Source organism: Arachis ipaensis, chromosome B6 (genome assembly GCF_059453495.1).
Source record: "Arachis ipaensis isolate K30076 ecotype BB chromosome B6, ASM5945349v1, whole genome shotgun sequence".
Classification (NCBI taxonomy): Eukaryota; Viridiplantae; Streptophyta; class Magnoliopsida; order Fabales; family Fabaceae; genus Arachis; species Arachis ipaensis.
Window position 1 is genome coordinate 69387740 of NC_142441.1, and position 23913 is coordinate 69411652.

Consider the following 23913-nt stretch of genomic DNA (forward strand, 5'->3'; position numbering starts at 1 on the left):
GGATGTTCATAAATAAAAAGATGAAAAAAAAAAAAGTAAACATAGCTGGATACTCACGTACAGTCGATTTCACGTGAAATTATATTTGAGAACCGTTAAATAATTTGATTAATTTGACTAAATTTTTATCTAATAGCTCTCAAGTATCAACTTCAGATGAAGTTGATCTTCACGTGAAGTCGATAAACTTCACGTGAAGTCGACTTCACCTGAGTTTTTCCCGTAAACATAATATTTATTTAAAAAGAAATAAAAAATGGTTTAAACTAAGAAACAAAAAGCTGATTCTCACAGTTTGAGTTTTTGTGTGCATTGTCATCATTCTTCTTCTTCTGTACGGTTCTCTTCAATGTATCACTGTGCTCTCTTCTCGTTCTCGATCGAATCATCCGCAACGGTTTCTTCGAGAATCTCACTCTCCTTACTGTAACTATTCTCAGCTTCCCCTCTCTTATTTCCATTTCCTTCATTTTTTTTATTTTGTTATATTTTTTTCTGTATCTACGATTTCGTTTCGTTTGGAAATTCATTTCTAAATGATCGATGGGCGAGAGGACGCCGGAATCGTCGGATCTGTTTCAACCACTGCTGCTGCGGATCACTCAATCCGATGGTGACGATGCCGCTGCCGCCGCTTCCGTCTCGCCTCTGTCGCGGTACTCGTCTTGCGGTGGCGAATCGGAGTTCGACCGTTACTGCAGTGCCGCTTCCCTCATGGGAACTCCTAGCGTCTGCGGCAGCGCCGTTACACTCTTCAATGATTTCTCCGACGCTGATTTCGCTAACGGTTTAGATAATTTCACTCTCGGCGGAGGAGGTAGGGCGGAGACGAATCACGACGATGATTGCGGGCGGAGCCTCCGGTACGGTTCTAGCGGATTGGAATTGTACGGAGATTGCAGTGATGAGCTCGCTATGACTGTGCTTGATTCATCGGAGTTGTTAGGGTTTAGTAATGATAGGATTGGGAATTGTGATAATAATGGTAGCGCTAGGGTTGAGGATAGTGAGAAGTGCGGGGTTGGTGATGGCGATGCGAGATCGGAAAGTGGAATGGATCAATTGGATGATGTGGAGAGAGCACAGGATGATGGGTTATCGGATTTGGAGGGAGAAGATTCAATGCGCATGGTAAGTAATAGTGAGGTAAAATTGGAGGGTGGATTGTGTGGTGAGGGTGAGGGATTGGATCAATTCGATAATTTTGGTGTGCAATTGAGGTTGGAAGACAAGGAGGAAAGAGAGAATGAGAGGGTTGAGGAGGGAGGGTTGTCCGATTTTGAGCATTCAGAGGGTGAGGATTCAATGTATAACTATGGAAGCGACAGCAGTGATGGCAATAGGAATGAGTCTTTTGTGGCGAAGAGTGTGCAATATCGCGAGGAATTGGAAGCACGGAACGAGAATCCATTGCTTATAAACTCCTCTGTGGCCTTTGGCTCAAATGACTTGGATGATTTTCTGCTAGATAATGATAGGTTTGATCAAAGTCCTGAGATGTCTGTTTTTTTCCGCGAGAAGCAAAAAAAGAACAATGAAGTTAGAAATGATGCAGTGAACTTTGACTCTGCGAGCTCAGTGGGTTTGGAAAGGGGTAAAGATGAAATGAACATGGTTGCTGTGAGTGAAAAAGTTGAAGAAATCAAAGATGAGCCTGAAGCAGTGAAAGAGGTTATAGATATTACTCCTGCAATGTGGCAGGTTCAAGGTGCCAATAAATTGAATAACGAAATGGATAGTTCTACGCATACCTTAACTGATTTTCCAAACACAGTCAATCCACAGGTCCAAGGTGTTGATGCATTGGTTAATTGTCCGAAAACATCTTCAATCACCATGTCATATGATGTATATTTGGATCCTATCACAGAAGGAGGTCTTCAGCACAAGGGTCTAAATGCTACTGATAGTGGAAATCTGGAGAAGGGGAATAAACACACCAAGAGTGAAATTAGTCAAATTACAACTGAGGCTAATCTTGCTCAACATGTCAAAAACACAGACTTGGGTAGTTCTATGGTCAGATTTGATCACTTTCCTGATAGCAGAGTTGATCAAAGTTCTTCCAATCCATCCAACCATATAGGGAATATGAATGGAAACACATTTGATAGTCATGAACGAATCTTACATCATTCAAATGTTGGAATGAGGCAAACATTAGAGAGTATTTCAACATTAACAGAGCATTTAGAAAAAACTCCTGCAAAATCTAAGGTGAGCAACTAGTACCCATGTGTTTCAAACTGTCATTTTATGCTGTATCCCTTACCTGATATATACTAACCATGCATAACATTCAGGAATTATTGATTGTGTTAGATTATTTGAATAAGTGTATATGTTAGATGAAAATGGCATTGTCATTCCTATTTTGCAACAAAGTTGCTATTTTACTGTTTGAGAAAGGATGTTTTACCCCCATCCCCCCATCTCTAATCTCTATCAGAAAAGGTTGTTTGAAATGTTGTCACAGACAAATGGTTTGAAGCACCTCACTTCTGCTGCACATTTGAGTTGTGTACTTGCGCATTTTGTCAATAATCATTAAATATTCTGCTCGGATGGATTCTCTATTGGGTTTAATATGTTCTACTAACTATTGCAGACAGAGGACTTTGAGTTGAATGAATTCTATGATGAGGTTGTTCAGGAAATGGAAGAAATTTTATTGGACTCTATGGATTCTCCTGGGGGTAGGCATTCCATGCATAATAGAATGATTGAATCACAATTGTCGATGCCTTCAAGAGATGGTGGGCTGACTGCTTCTACTTCTAGTATAGATAATGCTTACATGCTAGGTCAGCGCCCGGCAAGAATAGATAGAATTGAAGTTGTTGGTGCAAGGCAGAAGAAAGGAGATGTTTCTTTCAGTGAAAGATTGGTTGGGGTTAAGGAATACACTGTATATAAAATAAAAGTGTGGAGTGGTAGGGATCAGTGGGAGGTCGAAAGGCGATATCGTGATTTCCTTGGCCTCTATCGTAGCTTAAAAACCTTATTCAGCGAGCAAGGCTGGAATTTACCTTCGCCTTGGTCTTCTATTGAAAAGGAGTCTAAGATGTTTAGAAGCGCATCTCCTGATATTATTGCTAAAAGAAGTGTTCTCATTCAAGAGTGTTTACAATCTATTCTCCGTACCCGGTTCTATTCAAGTCTTCCAAGAGCATTGGCTTTGTTTTTATCCCCTCAAGATTCAGATCCTCTTTCACATGTGTCAAATGCACTAGTGTCTCGGTCTTCTTTCACAGGAGGAATCATTGGGAACTCTTCTACTTTGGGGAAAACCATATCACTTATAGTTGAAATTCCACCAAACAAATCTGTGAGACAGTTGTTAGAAGCACAGCATTACACTTGTGCTGGATGCCATAAGCATCTTGATAATGAGAAAACCTTGATTCAGGATCTTGTACAGACATTTGGCTGGGGGAGGCCCCGACTTTGTGAATACACTGGTCAGTTGTTCTGCACTTCTTGCCACACAAATGAGACTGCAGTCTTGCCTGCAAGGGTTTTGCATCATTGGGATTTCTCGCATCATCCTGTTTCTCAGTTAGCAAAGTCATATCTGGATTCTATACATGAGCAGGTAACTCTAAAACTAAAGCTTGCCTTTTAAATATTGTTTGTTTGTATGTTTGTTAATGTCCAAATATATGTATAATGTTTCTCTTCTCTATTTTCAGTGTAAAAAACAAGAATTTCCTATCCTAATTCCTGTCCAAGTATACAGTAAACACTGATATATTGAATATTGAATGGCCATCAGTTTGAATTATCATATGCATTTGGTGCAAATCTTGTAAAGTAATGCAAAACCAATTTGATTAATGGCTGTTAATGTCTGTACAGAATTAGATTTAATTGGCTTAGTACATGTGCATATTAAATTTCATGGTGTTTCATAGCTTAATTGTCCATATCCTTTCTCTGTGATTGGCTGCTGTTGACTTGTAAAGTTGAAATTCTTTCTATGGGGTTTTATAACCCCCCCCCCCCCCCAAACAAAAAAAAAAAAAACCTCTTTATGGGATCCCTAGGAAGTTCAAAGTAGTAAAAAAAAAAAAAATGCCCTAACCAGGGGATTGGAAGTATTTTTTATTAAAAAAATTGAGGATTCGAAGTAATATTTGTGTTGTTCAGCAAGGAGTTACTGTTACCTAATTCTGTAACAATCAATTCCTAGATACATATGATTCATAGATTCATATGATTTTCTTTTCCTTGCCAGAATGCCAGCCATTTTAACTCTCTATATTTTTAAATAAGTCTTCCCATTCACTTAAATTTTCACTGACAAATTTCTCTGCAGCCTATGCTTTGTGTCACTGCCGTGAATCCCTTCCTTTTGTTGAAGGTCCCAGCCTTGCGTCGTGTTATGAGTGTCAGGAAAAAGATAGGAATCATGCTTCCATTTGTTCGCTGCCCATTCCGGAGGTCTATCAACAGAGCACTTGGAAGCCGGAGGTATCTCCTTGAAAGCAATGACTTCTTTTCTCTCAGGGATTTGATTGATCTTTCCAAAGGAGTCTTTGCTGGTAAGCTTCTATTTCTTGTTCATTGCTTATTTGTACGTTAAATGGAATGGGAAGTTCATTTTTATTTCATTTCCATTTGTGTTTCATCTCTTCGGATGAATAAATGTGGTTTCACTACAATATATTTATATCTAAACCCTAGTTTTTCACCTACACATGCTTTGATGCATGCATGAAGAGAGATCCATCTGGTCAGAGCATCCGGATTTAAGATTAATTAAATCACCTATGCTGTAAATTAATGCACATTGCTTTATACTTTTCACTGAATTTTCATTTCTCTCTTTTGGTCACATGAGATGATGAGATAATAGAACTATCCTATTGATTATATATTTTAAATCAAACCAATGGTATACTGTGAAGTTTGTGTGCTGCATTTCCTATATAAAATGTTCCTGATGTATAACAACTGTTGTGCAGCACTTCCGGTTATGGTGGAAACTGTGTCAAGTAAAATCATGGAACACATTACTGACCAGTGTCTCATATGCTGTGATGTGGGAGTCCCTTGTAGTGGCCGACAAGATTGTAGTGACCCATCTTCTCTCATTTTCCCATTTCAGGTTTGTCTGCATGTAGCCTAAGATTGTCACAGAATTTGTTGTGGGTACCATAGGGATCTGGAAGTTAATTTATTCTAAAATTTCCTTCTATATTATTTTTATCAGCACTTCCATTGGGATTCCTTATACAATTGTTAGGTTTCAAGTAGCGAGTGGTATTCTTCCATTTGATATAAGATATTTTTGAGCCCAAATTTTATTTTTATTTCTATTATTATTAGGATAAAGGAATATGACACTTCTCATAGAATCACATTTTTCTTATGGAATTCTTCTGATCTACTCAAAACAACACTCTTAACCTGAGCTTAATTATGAGCAGGAAGATGATATCGAAAGGTGTAAAGCTTGTCAATCTGTTTTCCATAAGCGTTGCTTCAGAAAGCATGCGAACTGTCCTTGCGGCACACAGCTCGGATCAAACGAGACAAAGAGCTTAACTAAGATTCCAAGCCAGAAGGGAATTAGTGACTCAAGTGGAACCTTGGACTTGTTAGGGAGGGGACTTAGTTCTGCTGGGTTATCACCTAAACTACTCTCTGGGTTATTTTCCAGGGAGAAGCCAGAGAAGACCAGAGAGCATAAAGACGAAAATATAATATTAATGGGTTCATTGCCAAGCAATTCTTTATAATGAAAATTTATGCCCTATGTCTATATCTCTTGTTGATTAGTTGTACTATACATTTTTGTTGCATCTTATTCTTAACGATGTTTGTTCAATAATCACAGTTGTCTGTGTAGTCAATTTTGGGTCATCATTTCCTTTTGTAACAAAAATTTTTGTAGTGTTTAGGCTATTTTCTTTGGAGAAAAAGAAAAAAGGTCTACGCTGTTCTGTTCTGTTCTGTTCTTGTATTCATTTATTTGTTCTATTCATTATATAGCTTTATCAGATTTTGTACGTGCATTTGTTCTCATTGATATGATTGCTTAATTAGTTATGTACCTTCTTTCATGATGAACTTCCCAGTCCCACTGCTGGAAAAGATTCTTAGAACCAGACAATTATTTGGTTAAAAGTTATCTTAGACATTATTGATGTGGATATTCAGCGGTAAGTCAATGTATAAATGATTATGAACATTTAGTGATAATTTTGGTGAATGTCATAAGTAAACTTTTTGCCCCTCAAATTCATTAATAATGTAAATGAAATTTATAATCACTGATAGTAATTCTTTACTCTTGTCGGTAGATTCTTTAAAAATATTCATAATGGTATCTGGATAAAAGATGATCAAGCATAGTACTATGAAAAGTAAGAATAAGCACATGATAGTTTACCCTACATATCTTATTTTAGTGGTGGAAACTGGAAAGTGATTCCTCACTTTTAGGTAGGGCTGCAAGGGTTGGTTTGGAGCGGCCATAATTTCTTGGAAAATGTATTTAAATAAAATGACCAAAAGTTTAGCACTAGAAGTTCTTAAGATTTTATATTGAATATTAAATTTGGTGAGAGTAAATGGTATGAATTAAAAAAAAAGGAAATAGCTAAAAAGTACCTTAAAAACATTGGTTAAATAGAAAATTTTTATTCTTCTAATGTTAAAAACTTGAAAGAAAAATGTTTCTATTAAAAAAAAATTTGTTTGTGGTATCAAGGAACTTGTTAGCATGATCTTGCATATAATATATATATGTACATATGAAGTCAATTTATTAATAAAATTTTTATTACAAAGAAAAACTATTTCTTGAAGTCTTAATTCTTTGCTTGCACATCATATCCAACTTTGCCATAGGTAAGTGTGTTAAGCTAATATATAATAAAACAAACTTTTTGTGTGCTACATGGTGATAACATGTTCACTTTCGGTGGTCATTTTTGCATCACCATTCTTAATTGTAAAGTTATTACTTCACAAATATAGTTATATCCCAAAGAAAAAAAAAGAAAATTACACAAAAGAAAGACTGATATATTTAACTATATGAATATGAGTTCATACACTACATTGTGACTATTTTTGGTTGTACATTCCTTCTCTTCCTTATTCCTATGGAAAAAAAGAAAAAAGTAATATTCTTCAGAAAATCAAAGCTTGCTTAATCCTAATGCCAAAGTCATGTAATCTATCTTTATCTTTCTAGCTATCTAGAACATAGATATTTATCAGGGTACCGCGTTGACAGCACATAATGTTTCAGCTTCATTATCAAAGCAAATACACCATAGCAAGGAATATGCAGCAATGCCACAGCAAAGTACCTATCAATCAATCACAAGTCATAGAAAAAAATGGGTCAGCAAAATTGGTTAACTCTTGGCTCTATCAACATTCAACAGTTTTATAAACAAAAAGTTGTCTCTCGAGTTAATTCGTAAACTCTTGTAAGTTTAGGTCCGAAATCGAGTTTATGGCGTTACTAGTAAACTCAACAGTTGAGTTTAATGAATCAAATTTACCAAATATTCACGAGTTTGATTATTTGACAATGAAATGATAGTTTTAACAGTGGGAATGGGAAAAATAAGAGGAATTTCCCATTACAAAAATGTGCATATCTAGCAGAGAATATATTCCTTGGCATAAAATTCATACCATAATGGAGCATATGGAGATGACAAGTCAAGGAATGTATATGGCCACCTGTTTTTTTTAAGAGAAAAATAGTCATGTTAGAGGTTAAACTATGATGCATAAGATGTTTTCACAAAAGTGGAGGCCAAAATAACAATGAAGACTCATACCAGAGATAGATGCAAGCATGAACCATCCACTGGAAAATCACATATGTTACTGTCCACAGGCAAAAGTATCCAATTCGAAACCAAGGGAACGGCTGAAGAGGTGAAGGTAATTAGAAGAAGGGTAAGATGCAAAGAGAGTGAACAATTTCAATGGAATCAAATGCAGAAACTCACCAGGGAATTCAAAGCAGTATCACCTATGAGGAAAACAGCATTGATTGTGTGCATATTGATTATCAACTGCCACAGAAGAGTTTGTATATGGTTTAGCTTTAAAGTTCTCTAATGTGATTGAAGATATCATAGAAAATTCCTAGGTGATACTTACAAAATTTATGTTGTAATCTTTGATTGTTAGAAATGGAACAATTAGGAACCAAAATACACAATCAGTGAGCAATACAGCACCTGCATTCATCTGTTCACAAGTGAAGAAACAAAATAACAAGATCAATGCAAATGTACTAAGAACTGAGCTATAATTCTTCATTTTTCCAATTATTCAGAAAAGGGTATCATACAATCATTCTTGTAGTTGAATGAGTGAATATTGAAGTATACCTGGAATATTATTTGAAAGATATAACCCCAAGTTCCCGCATGTTGGCGAACGAGATGTTCCTTCGGGGCTGCTAAGATTTTATCTTGGTCGAATGCATTAGAACTTTGTGGAAGTGCAGGGTCACCATTGAATCCTTGCTCTGCATCTCCATCCACATTATCAACCTTATCACCTGTTGCTTTCTTATGATGCTGGTAACATCCATGAATGGAAAGCAAAGATCCAAGCTGCAAATTCAAGCACACAAAGGACAAATATACATAAGAAATCATGTACAAATATGATGATAGATAGATAGATAAGAGTGACATTAGGCCTTTCATACTTACCCCAAAATAAATGGTGATTGATGTAAAAGTCCACCTGTTTAAGAATCCACCAAAAAATGGAATGCAGAAGCTTGTAAGATAATTAATTAATACAGAAAGTGCTAAGAACAAACCACCTTGCCATAAATGTTGGTTGCTTAAGATGTTATCATAAATTAGGTAAGACAATGACTTTGTTTCTTCTGAGAATCTTTAAATATTCCTATGATTGATCACAAAATTATAAAGGCTTAACTTCAAGAGCACTAAATGGGAAAATGACATGCCAAATTCAAAGAACAGAGATTGCTAGCTAGGTTCACTATGGATTGAGGTTTTTTAAGATTAAATATGCTTCCTAAACTTGTGTTTAGTATCATGTATTGTACCAAAAGCACAATAAATGCAAAAACTCTAAAAAGTACCAAAAATTTCTAAGACAAAACTCATCAATAAGGAATGAGAACTTACTGAGTGTAATAGTAGAAAATGCGTCCTCCATCCACAGCAGCATTGACAATCAGAAGCACCAAAAGAATAATGAATGCAAGAACTCTAAAAGCCAGAAGCCATGCAGGGTGAACCCCTTTAAGGCAAGGCCTCCATGTCTCATCCTCATACAAAGTTGCTGAAGTTCTTTCTTCTTCTTCTTCTTCTTCTGCTTCTTCTTCAAGGTTTTCACCATTGCCACCATTACCATTGTTCCTTGCTGGTTTTTTCCTCACATGCTCATACTTCCAAATAAGAAATGATGAGAAGATTAAGGTAACAAGGATCCATATGGTACAAAGAAAGACCCTCCAGTTTAGCCAGTAACTCTGAGTGTTTGTCTTTGCAGTCATTATTGGCTGCCATGACCCTTTGGAAGTTCCTGTCAGAAAACTCATTTTGAGTCACTTTACTTTCTTCTTCTTATTGTGACTCTCAGATTTCTCACTGTTTTTCCACCTCCAATATGTTAAACAGTGTTTACAAAACACAAAAAAAGGGCTGAACTTCAAAGAATGAATGAACAAACTGAAGTAACACCAAAAAAATTGATTACTCTCATAAACCAAAGAACACAAAAATGTGAAAAAGTTTGAAACTTGTGAAGTGGGTTATGGACTTATGGTTCAAGTTCAATTTTTTAGCCCCTCATGCTAAAATTTAAGGAAAGGAGAGAGAACCCAAAACGGAAAGCAGAGGACTCTGCACCATAAACATCATGAAGAAATGATGAAGCAACAGAATGGGGAGAGAGAGAGAGAGAAAGAGAGAGAGAGTTTCTCATGAGTTTCTCATGCATTTTCACAAACAGAAGGAAGAGTTATCTAGTTGAAACTTGGGGGCCATTCAATGACTAAAAAGTTGAAACTCTTGACACATTTTTTGACTGCATTAAGCATAATTATTTGGATTACGTAGATATTCCAAACTTTGGGGTTGATTTATGCACATAAAAGAAACACCGACAGTTATAAGACTTGATTATTAAAAAATGTGAAAACAAAACAAAGGTGGCAATGTTTGTTTGAAGTGTTGTTCTTGTTAAGCAAGGAAAAAAAAGTTTGAAACTTGCAAGGGAAAGCAAAGGAAGGGAATTTGTTATGTTATGTTATGTATAGGTACGGGAAGAGAAGATGCTTTGCTTCTTAGCTTTTGTGTTCAGGAATCTACTCAGAAAGAGAGAGAATGTGAGACACACAGAAAGGGATGTTGTGCTTTCAGCACAAGCTTCTTCTTATTAACCCTTCTTTCTTGTTACTATGCTTTTCTCTTCTTATTAACTTTAAATTTTCATCTAGTCTAAATTTTTAAAATCTAATTCATATTCGGTAAAAATTCAATTGCAGTCAACTTCACATGAAGTAGTTGATTTTTTTTGTTATAGAAGAGGTAAAAGTGTTGTGTCGGGTTATGGATGATGGAGGTGCTACACCAATTTGTGGGATAGCATTTTGCTCAGATTTGGTGTTAAGAAATCGGACCCTCCGAGTTCTTTGTTTTTAAGTTTTTGGAAGCAAATCGGAGGGTCCGTTTTGCATGGAGAGAGGATCTGAAATTCACATAAAGTAAATCGGACCCTGCGATTTCTCCATGATCAAAATTTTTTTTGACGATTTACATGAAATCGGATGGTCCGTTTTCTCTGTTAATTTGCTTTTTGAATTAAGTTCAAGAAATCGTTGGGTCCGAATTGTGCATGACACCACACCAATGCTAAGCACCACTCCTCCCCATATCCAAGTCCAGCACCAGCTTTGCCTCCATAATCAAATTAAAAAGCGACATGAGGTTGATAATTAAAAATTATTAGATAAAATTTGGTGGAAATTCAGGTGCAGTCGACTTTTACGTGAAGTTGATAGTTAAGAGCGATTAGATAATTTGACTGATTTGACTAAATTTTCATCTAACGACTCTCAGCTATGAGTGAAGTCGACTGCACTTGAGTTTCCACCTAAAAATTTATTTAAATCAGTCAAATCATTTAACCGCTCAACTATCAATTTTATATAAAATTGACTGCACCTGAATTTTTACCATTTAAATAAGTCGTTTTAATAATTTTATATTCTAACGTAATTTTAGCTAATATTATTCAAATAATATCTATTTTTAAAAATTATATTTGACAAAAAATATTCAAACAAAAATTACATTAACCTCAATCCAATTTCAATCAAAATTTATTCTACAAAAACATATTAATAAATATTAATCCAAACACATACTATATATTCTATAGTTATTCAACTATTAATCTCTTGGATCTCTTGACGTAATGTAAAAAAAAAGTTAATTTTAATACACATATAGCATAAAATATTTTATGTAATTATTCAATTATATTTATTTTTTAAATAAATATTTACATAATTAAATATATATATATATATATAATTATTTTATATTAATAGTATATTAAAATTAAATTTATATGAAAAAACAGATAGCAAGAGAGCCAAAATAATTGGTAACTTTATATTTTTAAGAAGTTAAATAATTGTGTTTATTAATGCAATAATATAAAACTATATTTTGTAGCATTTTTTTTTAATGCTTAAAGTGTGTAGAAATTAAAATACTAAATCCTTCGGTTGTCAAGAAATTAAAATACCGCCAATAGTTCAAATGACATAGTTTTTCCATACTCAATTAAGAGGTTGCGAATTCGAGTCTTCTATCTTTGGTAAAAAAAAAATTAAAATACAAAATCATTTTTTTTTAAACTACCAAAAAATTTGATTGCAGAGTTGATATCTTACATATATCCATGCAAATGATAAAATAATCCAGAAAAGGCATGCATGTGTTTACACCTTACCAGTTAGATTCTGTATTATTTTTATTTTTTTATTTCCATTTTGTATTTTGTGACAGAGAGAGACACATAGAAGAAAGGGACCAGACATTGGGACAACATGTGTAGTATGGATTTTGTATTGGGAATGCTCTGCAGTGGAGATCCATGCCCTAGATTTGTTGTCTTTCTTAATTCGTTTTTTCTGATAAACCAAGTAAAGTGCTTAACCAACCGAGAAAGACATGCCACATACCATTAAAAATTACTAAATAATATGTAAAAATTAATTATGAATGTTAATAATACTAAGATAATTATGTGTGATTGTGGAGCTAATAAAAAATGGATAATTCTTTATGACAATAACTGTGTGTTTATTAGTCGATCGAGTGGTCAGCTCACTCATTCGATTAAACAAGTGTCGGGGGTTCGAATTTCGCCTTATGCATGTAGACCCTTAAATGGAGCTTAGATTCGCGACGGATTAGTTTTTGATCTATCGAGTTGGGGGATACCGTGGACAATAAAAAAAAAAAAGTTCTAAAGGTTTTTTTTTTGTTCTCATGTACCTTATGATTTTTTTTTCTAATTTTGGGTGTGTTTATAATTTAAGAAAAAATAAAAAATGTATGATAATCTTAAGAAAAGTGTGGTTTTGAGATGATGATTAAATGGTATATTTAAGTGTATGGAGACTTTAATGTTTATGGATTATGATATGATTATGATGGTTGATCCCAAATGATTCATCAATAATCTTAGACTATGGTGTCTTATAGTGGGCCTCATGGTGAAAAAGACACACAAATGAAATTGCAATCTACAAGGGATAGATTATTATTACTACTACATTATTTTGGGAATGAAATAAGGTTAGTTTAGTTTAGTATAATATAATGCTAGATTATAATTAAGTTAGGTTGGTCTAATAATTATTTTATTAATCTATTTAAGTAAGTATTAAAAGTTTGAATTCTATTTTATATATACGGTAATTTATTAGTTAATAATAAATTTTTAAATAAAACTCAGTATTACAACAAATTAATTCTTAATATGTTAAATTAAAAATTAAATAAAAAGACAAATATATATATATATATATATCGTGAGATTATATTATAGAGAGCATAATGATCATAGAAAAGACTCACGAGATTGTTGATGCTTTTGGGACAAACAATGGAGTGGGTCCCACGATTTAGACAACCTTGACTTCTTGGAATTGTTAGAACAACAGTGACCACTCACCATCATCATCCACATAATCCTAGTGGAATATTTAATTATTTATTTATTTTTAAACTATTATATATGGTGGAATCTGGAATGTTTGCAATTTACTATAAAATTTTGAATGAAAATGACTCCACCAAAAATGGCCTGCCACATAATGGGTTAGGTAATTAAGCTTGACAACTAATTTTCATTGTATAAATCTATTAAAAACTTAATGTATTTAAGTAATTTCATTGTTTAAATATATTAATTTTTTAATAAATTAAAAAATAAAAGAGATAATTATTTTTCTTTCTTTTATGTGTTTTACTAGTTAGGGTGTATTAAATAAAGATTATAGTATGGTGTAGAATTTATTGAAGAAGACATGCAAAGAAATTACATGTATATTATAAGAATGCAAACTAATTGTATTGTTTTCTTCATAAAAAGTTCAATTACGAAGGGGCAAACAGAATAATCAATATTTGTAGTATTTGCAATATTTAGAAATTTTCGAATCTAATTGCTTGCATGGGTGGTCCTAATATAAGGGCAGTGCTACGGTGATGAAATGAAGAATTTTCTTTTCATGCTGAAACTAGGTGGAGTGCATGGATATTAGACGCGTGTAAAGATGTTTCCCAAGACAAAACAAATCTGACGGAAGCAGAGAAACAACAGGCTTTAACTTGTCAAAGTGATTAATAAGTTAGGTAGTAGATTATGTTAATTAAGGTGGTTAAGTGTTTGGGCCAATTTGATTTGAAGCCCAAAAATTTTTTTTGAAGCTATGTTATGCGTTGAAGAAAAATAGATTGGGATGCTCTCTGGGCTTACTCTCAACAATAATAATAATAATAATAATAATAATAATAATAATAATAATAATAATAATAATAAGTGTTGGAACCTTGGAAGAACTAGGGTAACCCACGCTGTAACGATTTCAGGAAGGGGAAGGGTGACGGGCATAGACAGTGATAGGGCGAAAAAATGGAAGGGTACAAAGGGATACGAGCAAGAGCGGCGCTGATTTATGTCCAAACCATTTACTCCGGTAAGTTTTTCTAACAGAACAGTTTAATTTTGTACATTGAAGATAATGCTTGTTACCGTTGAAACCCCGTTGCCTCAAGACAGCGCTTCCTTAAACCCTTCTTTCAGGTTTCAACTTTCACCAGTTCATCCAATCCCAACAATAAGATCTGAATAGAGGAAGACAGAAAAGAGAAGACGAAATTCAAGAATCAGAGTCCTCTTTTTGGCCATCGAAATTGTAAGTTTTCATCTTCTACTTATTTTTGAGGATGTGATGAAAAATAAGTATATGCAGTTGATACCAAGTTTTCTTTATTTGTAAGTTTTATGGGGAATTTGTTGCTAATTCATATAATTTGTGATGTAAATTATTTTTCTGAAGTAATGATGGTTGAGAATAATTTTTAGAAATAAAAAGAAGTTGTTATTGTTGCTGAATGGTTGATTGTAAAATTGTTTAGACTAAGTTGATGAGTAGTTTGTGATGTCAGATATTTTTGCTGCATGTTGATGAGTAATTGTTTATGAAATATCCTATTATGCCACTGCAGTATTGTATTTTCGTAATTAATGAATCACAATGGTGACGAGATTTGTTGTTGCTGTGTTACTGAGCAGTTACTTTTATTATTTATCTTGATGGAAATAATCTTCCAGGGTATTCGTTGTTGAATTTAGTGAACTCCAAAATTTACTGAGAATTTTGAATGGCTGAGAGTGGATATGAATTGTCGGATGAAGAAGCCGATGAGTATCGAGATGTATTGCAGTTGAGTAAGGAAGATATAATGAACAAGGCATTCCGTAGCGATGAAGCAGCATATGAATTTTACAGGATGTTAGGCAAATGTTTTGGTTTTGGTATTCGAAAGGGTGACTCGGGAAAAGATGACAGTGGAAGGGTTATTCGTCGTAGATTTTTTTGTAATAGAGCGGGCCTGAGAGAACGTCGTCACTATGATAGGCTAGATAGGCAGAGAAGTCATAAACCGGAAACGCGGACAAATTGTGAGGCAAAGTTGTCAATCTACCTTGATGTGGTCAGTGGTATATGGAGGGTGAGAAAAATAGTATTGGATCATAACCACGATTTAACTCCGACATATATGGTTCATATGATGACGAATTTTAGAGAAATAAATTGTTCCGCTAAGGCACAAATATCTGGTATGCAGGCTCATGGTGTTCCGACGTCTAAGATTTTGGGGTATATGGCTGGACAGTCTGGTGGCTATTCTCTAATGGGCTTCACTAAGAAGGATGCTTACAATTATATTAACAAGGCTAAGCGTGCAAAGATTATTGATGGGGACGCTAACGCCGCTGTTGTATACTTGGAGGGGAAAGCGGGGGCTGATCCGATGTCGATGGCTAGGTATAATCTTACTAAGGATAATATGCTAGCCAATATGTTTTGGGCGGATGGTGGCAGTAGAGTTGATTACCAATACTTTGGGGATGTTCTAGCCTTTGATTCGACCTACAAGAAAAATAAATATCAGAGGCCGCTGGTGATATTTTCTGGTGTGAATAACCATAAGCAGACGACAATATTTGGGTTTGGCGTGGTGTTAGATGAAAGCGTTGGGTCTTATAAGTGGTTGCTGGAAAATTTGTTGGAAGTCATGTGTAACAAGAAGCCGTCGGTTGTCGTCACGGATGGCTGTGATTCAATGAAAGCTGCAATCAAGTCTGTTTTTCCGGAGGCAACGCATCGATTGTGTGCTTGGCATATGGAGAAGAATGTAACCGCTAATGTGAAGGAAGAGGGACTACGACAATGTTTCACCCGGTGGCTGTATTCAGAAATGGAAATAGATGAATTTGAGGCTGAGTGGGATGATGCCATTGAAGAGTATGGGTTGCAGAACAGTTTTTGGGCCAAAGAAACTTTTCAGAAGAGGATGATGTGGGCTAATGCGTATTTACAGGACAAGTTCTGTGCAGGGTTTCGGACAACATCCCGGTGCGAAGGCATTAACGCATACGTGAAGAATTTTCTTAAGTCTAGGCACAGTCTCCTTGATATGGTTAAAAATTTGGAGTTGGTCGTGCGAGAGTACCGAAATAACGAATTAGTTGCACAATTTAGATCACTCCATGGGATGCCAGTAATGACAACTTGTTTGGATCCTCTTGAAAGGTATGCTGCAGATGCATACACACGGGAGATATTCGTTGATGCGAAGAAGGAAATAGTGGGTGTCGGTGCAGTTAATTTTGTAGCTAAGATAAGACGTTCAACTACAATGGTGTACACGTTGGAGGAATACGGTGACCCAGGTAGAGAGGTGATTGTCCTGTACGATAGGGTTTCAAGGAAAATGGAGTGCGCATGCAATTTTTGGAAGCAAAAGGGAATACCTTGTAGGCATATGTTTTTTGTAATGAAGCATGAGCACTTGACTCGAATTCCTGATAGCCTGGTTCTGAAGAGGTGGCGAAAGGATGCAAAGTCGTTGGATAAGTATGCTGAGATCACGGAAGTTGGTAGTGAAATTGGTTTCTTGTTGCGCCATGGTGCACTTCATGCAGCCGCACAGTGGATGCTTTATGTTGGAGCCAGGAGCCCTTTGTCTTTCACACAGGCGCTTAAAGGTCTCCATGCGCTGTGTCAAGAACTGGATAGAGGCCCTGAAAATGGGGGTCAGAAGAAAGCTCTTGATATGGTTGACTTACACGACCCTGTTGTTGCGAAGACTAAGGGTGCCCCTCGTGTGAGGAGGCAGGGCGGACGGAAGAGGCGCTGCACCCGTTGCCGCAAAACGGGTCACACAAAACGACACTGCAACGCCGACCGGTCCTTTGTTTCCAAATCTGAAGAGAGCAAAGATTTTCAGGCTACAACTTTAGGGTCGGAGGAGTCTTCACCGACGGAATGGGTGAGAACACCGCATACCCATGTTGATTGTAGCAAGCATAGTTTTCCTTTTAAAAAATTAGGTGTTTTTGTTTCCTTACGATGGCCTCATTCAGCTGTTTGGCGTGCAGATCCGATTCGAACAAGGGAAGAAAGGTGTTACCGGTCCCAATAATTTGTGTGCACCGATTTGGCTGGAGGCATCAGGTTCGAAGATTACCTCACAACATGAAATTTCTGCTGCAGCTGGACATAAGGAGACTATGGAATGGGAGCCGAACACGATAAGTAACACCGACGAAGTAATAGCACAGGTATGTGGTTTTTGTTTCCTAGTCGTACTCAAATAACTGACTTCTGCACTCATGTTCTAATGGCACGTTAAAATAGATGTTCAAACCAGAATTGAGTAATTATGTTTACTTTTACCTATGCAGCTGATGACTGAAATAACTTATCTCAGTTCAAGATTGGGTTCGAGCTCCGCAGCATAAATAGTTGTCCAATTCGGTGTTCCTTAGAGAATTCTGTTTCGTGTGATAATAGAAGTGGTTTATGGTCTTTGTTATTTTAAGTGTTAGTTCTTATATATGCTTGAGTTTATTATTTGCTGGGTAAAAAGAATGGCTACTTAAGTGCCAATGAAATGTAAATTCAAGCACTGATTAATGAGATGTGGATCACTTGTTATATGTTTAGGGTGGAAAATTCTTGCAGGGAAGTATTTGCTATTTGTGTACGTTCGTTACATGAAGTGTGTCTAATAGCCTTGTTTTGATGGTAGCATGAAGTGCAACTAGCATCTGAGGAGACCATTGAAAGATTAACATGAGAGTAACGAAGTGAATACACGAATTAGTAATGGGTAGGCGTAAATTAATTAAGACTCTTTGATATATCATTGAGGATTAACATGAGATTACTGAATCCAATAGTATGACTAGTAACAGTAACGCGTAACATAACTTTTGATAGTCTTCCATTTGCTGGCAGATCCACCTCCATTTAGTATGCCATTGTTGTTACTTGACAGTATAGCGTTATCATAAATTACTTTCAACTGTTTTTAACCAGCCTTGTTCTATTGAAGAGCAAAAAAATGCAGGCATGTTCTATTTGAGTTTTCGTGCTAGCGGTGGTAAGTTAAAATTTTTAAAGGCTTTAATCAAGGAAACTAGCTAGTGAACATTCAATCGCGACTTCTGATTACAGTCTTTATAAGTGGTTAGAATTGAGTCTATGGTACCATAGACTAAATATTTCACTCGCTCATGTTTTCCATGTGCATGGGTTGTTAACAAATGTAATATTAAAACTAGTTATTCCTCGGGAGGTTGGTTCAATCACTTGGACTACTTTCCATCGGCAGGAACAAGTGTACTTACTGAATATGGAGTAGCATTTCATATACAATTTGTATCTACAGAGGAACATTCACATCATCCTATACGATTACTTTGACTTCTGAGTACAATAGTGACCAACAATTACAATCCAAAAAATTTCATCAGGCGCATGTATGGGCACAAAAAAAAAATTAAAGCAAAGCAGATCTCTGTTGACGCATTTAACTCCAACTAATGTTACCCCAATAGGTGCGGTCACACGACAAGGTTGGTTGTACCCAGATTGTGGTTCTGTCACTCTAAGTAAAAAAATTCACTACCTACAAAAGTGTCTAACCAAGACCAATTCCTATTACCAAAGATCCATTAAAGCATTCCATACTGCATTCAACAACCCAAAAAAGTTTATACTTTCAGCCACATATAACCTAGGGACTTAGTGGCCCCACAGGACTACGGGTCCTCTTTCTTGGTCTAGCTCCTTTCAAGTAAGAGCATATCATATTCGTGTCCCAGAATTGAACCGCTTTTTGTTGAACTTCTTCGGAGATTGGGTTGTGCTCACCCATAACTAGATCAACAGCAATGGTCATTCTGGTGTGTTCATTGATCACCTGTAAGGCATACACATAATGGTAACACATACATTCATTACAACCACATGTACTAAAACCCACATCTTTTACATCAAAGAAAGCAATTTGGTAAAGTCTTTAATTATCCAACCTGAAGGTCATAAGATGCCCATAAATCGTACTGGATCATCCACTCTGCAACCCAAACTCCGCAGTCGTTGCTGCGAACGCAGAAATTATGGTTATAAAGAGTAAATTAACCACGGCAGATACGAAAGTGATATAGAGTTCACAGCATACGAGTCGGCTGCCTGTTGAGAAATCTGTGGCTCCTGGATCCTAAACTTGGAGATAGACTTCGGCACAGTCGTCTTGCCGAAGTATGAAGACGTCTCCGACAACAACAGCTCAAGTAACCGAGCCTACAGTGATTTGTGACATATATATTGTTATAAGCATGGGTGGTATGAGTCTTAAAAATTATGAAGAAAAGGGGAACCAATTTTGCTTATTGTTGAAGGGGCAGTCATGTCCTTGTATCAATAGAACAAAGTCTATAACTAAGTTGATATAAAAAAAATTGGAAAAGGAGAAGGAAATTAGACTAGAATAATATGTCAGAGTAACTCACGACTTCCAGCATTTTATCTATTCGAGCCTGTCGGTCCACACTAGACTTTAATGAATCTAGATAAATCAAATTTTCATCCCACATGTCAACAATCATCAAATACCAATGGCCTCGCATGTGGAGCGGAACATAAATCTGCACCAAGAGGGACCAGAGGCAGTCAGATTGCAACTATTACTTCTTCCTAAACGGCTAATAAATTTCTTAGGTCTAACAAGTATCACCTTCAATAAATTGTCGGCGAACCCCGTGTACTTTGCTACGATGTAATCAAGAGTTGCCTTGCAGTGGTGGCCTGGGTTACTAGCAATTTGCTGCAACAATTATCATTTGGGGGACGGAAGCTCATGAATGAGTTTTACTGCCAAAAAAAACCACAGATCATTTTGCAAAAACAAAATGTAACCGGTTAAGAAAATCACCGCAAAGGTGGTTGGTAGCCACCACCGTCGTTTCTCAGCCTTATTTGAGGAAACCATTGCTACGACAAGGTTGATAACCTACGTGTGGGTCAATTTAGCCGCAAACAATTAGCGAATGTAATCTGAAACAACGAAATTATGTTGCGATGAAATTAATGAGTTGGAGTTGCTTACGTCGTCAACGACCTCCTCTCCAGGGCGTAATGTCAAGAGGGCTTCCCTATTCCCGATGCAATGTTCATTTTCCACCAGGATTTCGCTGACAGGTCGACATAACGAGGAGAAAACCGTGGTCAGTAGGGAAACTAGTTTCTGATGCTAAAAAAAATTGTGCACTTCTAAAGAAGACAACCCTAATTATGTAACGGCTTACCTCGGTGATAGCCCGTTGCCGAAGATGTAGGCTGCAACAGCGAGTTCGTGGCCGACAAACTGCATCCCTGGCGGGGGCCAGAATGAGAGGTCCAGGCACTGCCTCGCGATCACGGTGTTGGATTTTAGGAAATAAATTTTCATAAGTATGTTAGTATTGTGGCCCAACAAGAATATACCATTAAGAAACCCAAACATGCTACGAAAGAATATTTCATTTGCATAGGAATACATAAACAGTTGACGGTTTCCGCGGTAAACAACCCAAGCGGAAAAAAAAATAAAGGGATCCATACAATAGTGATTAATAACAAATGCATTCCAATCAGATTATGACAAGGCTATTGGGCCTAACTGAATCCACCTAGGGCCCAAGATCTATTAGTGGCCCCTGAAACCGCAATGGTAACCATACTGGACTTGCAAATGTTGTGCAAAAAACTTAACCAAAAAATTTCAAATTCCAAATTTGGCATATATGCTGGCCCAAGAAAAAGGTTAAAGAGGCCAAAAACTTGGCCAAAGGAAGTAGACAAAAAAAAAATTATCCCAGACCCAAAATATTTCTTCATTTCGACATCAATGATGAAAACTAAACAAGAAGAACATAAAGAATCAAATCAATGTTCATCCAGGGTTTCCATGCAGTGTTTCATGTACCTTTGGAGTCTCCTCCGACTTAATGTCCGCGCTCCGGTGTGTGTAAAATGTCCATGGAGAGCCAGGACCTGTTGACCTTATGTTTCTTATGAGGTCTTCTGAGGAATTCCCTTCATCTTTAAATGAAAGCTTTCTCTGCGATGAACGAAATTACATATACATATGTATTCTAATACGACGAAAAATTTCTTTTAAAAAAAGGTTAAAATAACACGAATCGAAAATCATTTTGAGAAATAAAAACCTGTAAGTTGAGTTCTGATGCTGGTTGGCGTGTGCCGGCTTTTCCCTTGTTGACCCTCGACATCCTTGTAGGCGTTTGGCCCGATAAACCCCGGGCAACGTCCACTTGTTCTGGTGGAGGACACTGTTGGCGTGTCGGAGCTTCACCTGAGAGAGTTCCGGCATTCGCCACCACTTTCACCGGCTCCTGAAGTGTTCCATTTTTACCGTAAATATCCACGCCTGAGGGATGCAAGTTTAGATTCAGATCCATCTTAGGTTTCTTGTCACAAGAAGCCGGTACATTCAAAGATGCTAGAAGTTCCAGCACTCGACCGTGCTGTGCCACAACTGCCGTTAAGGCTTGTATTTGGTTCGCCTGCGTCGTCAGGATCCCCAAAATCATGTTATCTCCAGTTGATGCTTTCTGCACAACGTTGACAGAAGGGAAGCACGTCACTTTACCCATGTGTAAGTGATGCTTAGACGGGTGATAAGAAGCGAAAAGTAAAAAGAAACCTTAGCATTGCAGAAAAAGAACAACATTGTCATACCTGTGTATGATCAGCTACACCACTGACTGCATCGTCCACGGTGGTTACAGGCTCCAGAGATTCATCCTTGGTTCCTCTCTTTCGACGCTTCACCGCCTCCTCAACGCTCTTCTCTTTCTGTAACTCCATCAGGAACAGTACAAGCAACTGCACAATAGAGTGAGAGTACAGTGGGTAAGGTAAGAAGTGTGCTTAAGAAGAATCCCAATAACATCGCAGTTTGTAAACAGGAGACACGTGTGACTAATAAAAAATGAAGGCAATGCTAATTGTATTTACCTAACGTCATCAAGAAGGGCCCAATTCTACTCATACCGCATAGCCAACCCCATGTTTGGGTATCTTATTCGTGGGTTTTTTTGGGAACAATGGAGCGTAATGGGCCGAAGGACGTCATATCTGTGGCCCTCTTCTGGAACAATACAGCACAAGCAAAAATTCACTCATAGCTGACCCTAACTTCAAATTCAATGTATGGAGTCTCCCTCCCTTTACCCAACCAGACTTCAACCTTTGTCCACTGGATCCGCAGGCCTATTCACGTCTGTGTGACTACACAGGAGAAACATCACCTTCCTTCCCATCAGAATGATCAGATGTCTTAGTGATATCCTATGGCAGTCGTAGCAGACTATACCCGACTGTATGGGACGAAAAGAAATTATATTAATTTAAACAAGAAACCATATCAAGGTCTGCTAGTACTCAAAATTTTGTGGTGTTGTAGTAGTTGCTTCCACTGTGGAGTTCCTGGGTTAGTAAATTAAATTCATTATTAGAGGTCTAATACTTGGGTCCATATTTGTTAGTACAGCATGCCAACGTTTAGCAGCGTAAAGTTAAATAAAATAACTTTGCGTAATATTAAGTGACAAACCCGACGACAATATCTGATTAAACTGAACAATTGCATAAGTAGTTCATTAACCCTCGTTGAAAATGATTGGAAACCAACCCTAAACCCCAACAACAACATTACCTATCTCCAACTTACAAGAGTCACCGTTGCAGTTAACAGAACGGAAACGTAAACTGGAATGACTACTAAATATAAACATCAGTTACGGAGAAGGACTTAACAATAAGCTGCTAAACTGTAAGCGTAGATAATTGCAAACAAGGTGAGCCCTCTATTCAAGTCTCGAATAAGTCGTTATACTTCTGAAGATCAGACCTAAGCTTTCGGTTCTCGTGTTCCAGATCCCGGATTCGCTGTTGAACACATACTCGTAGTTGCCTTTCCAGTTCCTCAACCCGCACTCTCAAGGCGGCAACGATCCTATAGTTGTAGTCGTGAATTTCCTTCCCCACTAAAGACAGCACCTTACCCAACATTTTGAATGAGGCGTCCTGTCTTGCGGTCTGCTCGTCCGATGAGAAACCACCCTCCACGATCCAGCTAACATCTCGTTGTTGTGATCGCAGTGTCACCCAGTAGCCATGAAGTAACTCACCATTGTCGGAGAAAAATTCACGCCGGTTAAACACCGGATAATCAAGCCTCAGCTGGCAGCAGAGACGAATGAGATAGACCTCCAAGTCCTCAAACACTGCAAACTGAGTAATACAATTCTCCGGAACAATGTTCGGTCCTGAACACGGGTGACAATTACAAACAGCAAAAGTTACTCAATGCCAGGATACACGGGAAAAAATAATAAGAAAAGAGAAACCACTGGCGTAATCGTACCAACAGTCGCACCAAAACCTTCTGGAATCTGAGAACACGGAACAACTGCTTTCTGCGATGACTCACCCACTCCTGAGCCCACATGCATGTTGTAGAAGTGTTTGGATAAAGAGACCGGTTGCTCAAACGGTCCCGTGTGAGGATGAACTACAGAATCTACCTCCGGAGGTGTGGGTAGTGTCAATGCTGGATCAACAACTCCCAACCAATGTTCGGCGTCTCTCAGCAGGCGGAAACCTTTAAACTCTGCATCTGGAAAGCCATTAACTTGTTTTTTACAGTCCTCCCAATTTGTGTAGATTCCAGGAATACGTCCCTTGCGCACAGCATAGAGCCTGTACTTGCCGGTGTTCAT

General features: G+C 37.1%; 5 protein-coding genes across 5 annotated transcripts; 2 read left to right on the forward strand and 3 right to left on the reverse strand.

The window, feature by feature from the left end:
* Window positions 1-258: 258 nt before the first annotated feature.
* Window positions 259-6014, forward strand: LOC148561212 (uncharacterized). The gene is made up of 5 exons (XM_088491541.1): window positions 259-2217; window positions 2609-3595; window positions 4319-4544; window positions 4968-5110; window positions 5433-6014. Exons 1-5 carry the CDS (start codon window positions 544-546, stop codon window positions 5742-5744), a joined length of 3342 nt encoding a protein of 1113 aa, XP_088347667.1. The 5' UTR covers window positions 259-543; the 3' UTR covers window positions 5745-6014.
* A 1000-nt stretch (window positions 6015-7014) lies between these two features.
* Window positions 7015-10462, reverse strand: LOC148561213 (uncharacterized). The gene is made up of 8 exons (XM_088492019.1): window positions 9150-10462; window positions 8700-8733; window positions 8370-8597; window positions 8137-8226; window positions 7983-8048; window positions 7809-7900; window positions 7660-7707; window positions 7015-7325 (listed from the first exon to the last, which is right to left on the reverse strand). The coding sequence occupies exons 1-8, from the start codon at window positions 9563-9565 to the stop codon at window positions 7208-7210; spliced, it is 1092 nt and encodes a 363-aa protein (XP_088348145.1). The 5' UTR covers window positions 9566-10462; the 3' UTR covers window positions 7015-7207.
* Window positions 10463-14933: 4471 nt separating this feature from the next.
* Window positions 14934-17580, forward strand: LOC107613619 (protein FAR1-RELATED SEQUENCE 5-like). Its single transcript, XM_088491867.1, has 3 exons — window positions 14934-17108; window positions 17218-17400; window positions 17524-17580. Exons 1-3 carry the CDS (start codon window positions 14934-14936, stop codon window positions 17578-17580), a joined length of 2415 nt encoding a protein of 804 aa, XP_088347993.1.
* Window positions 17581-18860: 1280 nt separating this feature from the next.
* Window positions 18861-21997, reverse strand: LOC110264903 (uncharacterized). Its single transcript, XM_088489746.1, has 11 exons — window positions 21869-21997; window positions 21337-21741; window positions 21093-21227; window positions 20434-20531; window positions 20235-20319; window positions 20061-20138; window positions 19863-19952; window positions 19639-19773; window positions 19308-19429; window positions 19159-19228; window positions 18861-19046 (listed from the first exon to the last, which is right to left on the reverse strand). The coding sequence occupies exons 1-11, from the start codon at window positions 21995-21997 to the stop codon at window positions 18861-18863; spliced, it is 1533 nt and encodes a 510-aa protein (XP_088345872.1).
* Window positions 21998-23002: 1005 nt separating this feature from the next.
* On the reverse strand, window positions 23003-23913 carry LOC148561214 (uncharacterized). The gene is made up of 2 exons (XM_088489391.1): window positions 23559-23913; window positions 23003-23460 (listed from the first exon to the last, which is right to left on the reverse strand). The coding sequence occupies exons 1-2, from the start codon at window positions 23911-23913 to the stop codon at window positions 23003-23005; spliced, it is 813 nt and encodes a 270-aa protein (XP_088345517.1).

Coding starts and splice junctions, on each gene's coding strand:
- LOC148561213 (XM_088492019.1), bottom strand. CDS start 9,565: ATGAGTTTTCTGACAGGAACTTCCAAAGGGTCATGGCAGCCAATAATG. Junction 8,598..8,699: donor CAATCACCATTTATTTTGGG/GTAAGTATGAAA, acceptor TTGAATTTGCAG/CTTGGATCTTTGCTTTCCAT. Junction 7,901..7,982: donor ATACTGCTTTGAATTCCCTG/GTGAGTTTCTGC, acceptor TCACCTCTTCAG/CCGTTCCCTTGGTTTCGAAT.
- LOC107613619 (XM_088491867.1), top strand. CDS start 14,934: ATGGCTGAGAGTGGATATGAATTGTCGGATGAAGAAGCCGATGAGTAT. Junction 17,109..17,217: donor AGTCTTCACCGACGGAATGG/GTGAGAACACCG, acceptor TTTGGCGTGCAG/ATCCGATTCGAACAAGGGAA. Junction 17,401..17,523: donor CCGACGAAGTAATAGCACAG/GTATGTGGTTTT, acceptor TTACCTATGCAG/CTGATGACTGAAATAACTTA.
- LOC148561212 (XM_088491541.1), top strand. CDS start 544: ATGGGCGAGAGGACGCCGGAATCGTCGGATCTGTTTCAACCACTGCTG. Junction 4,545..4,967: donor TTCCAAAGGAGTCTTTGCTG/GTAAGCTTCTAT, acceptor ACTGTTGTGCAG/CACTTCCGGTTATGGTGGAA. Junction 5,111..5,432: donor CTCTCATTTTCCCATTTCAG/GTTTGTCTGCAT, acceptor AATTATGAGCAG/GAAGATGATATCGAAAGGTG.
- LOC110264903 (XM_088489746.1), bottom strand. CDS start 21,997: ATGGAGTTACAGAAAGAGAAGAGCGTTGAGGAGGCGGTGAAGCGTCGA. Junction 19,953..20,060: donor GGCTACCAACCACCTTTGCG/GTGATTTTCTTA, acceptor TAATTGTTGCAG/CAAATTGCTAGTAACCCAGG. Junction 19,774..19,862: donor TCGCCGACAATTTATTGAAG/GTGATACTTGTT, acceptor CTCTTGGTGCAG/ATTTATGTTCCGCTCCACAT.
- LOC148561214 (XM_088489391.1), bottom strand. CDS start 23,913: ATGAACACCGGCAAGTACAGGCTCTATGCTGTGCGCAAGGGACGTATT. Junction 23,461..23,558: donor AGGTTTTGGTGCGACTGTTG/GTACGATTACGC, acceptor ACCCGTGTTCAG/GACCGAACATTGTTCCGGAG.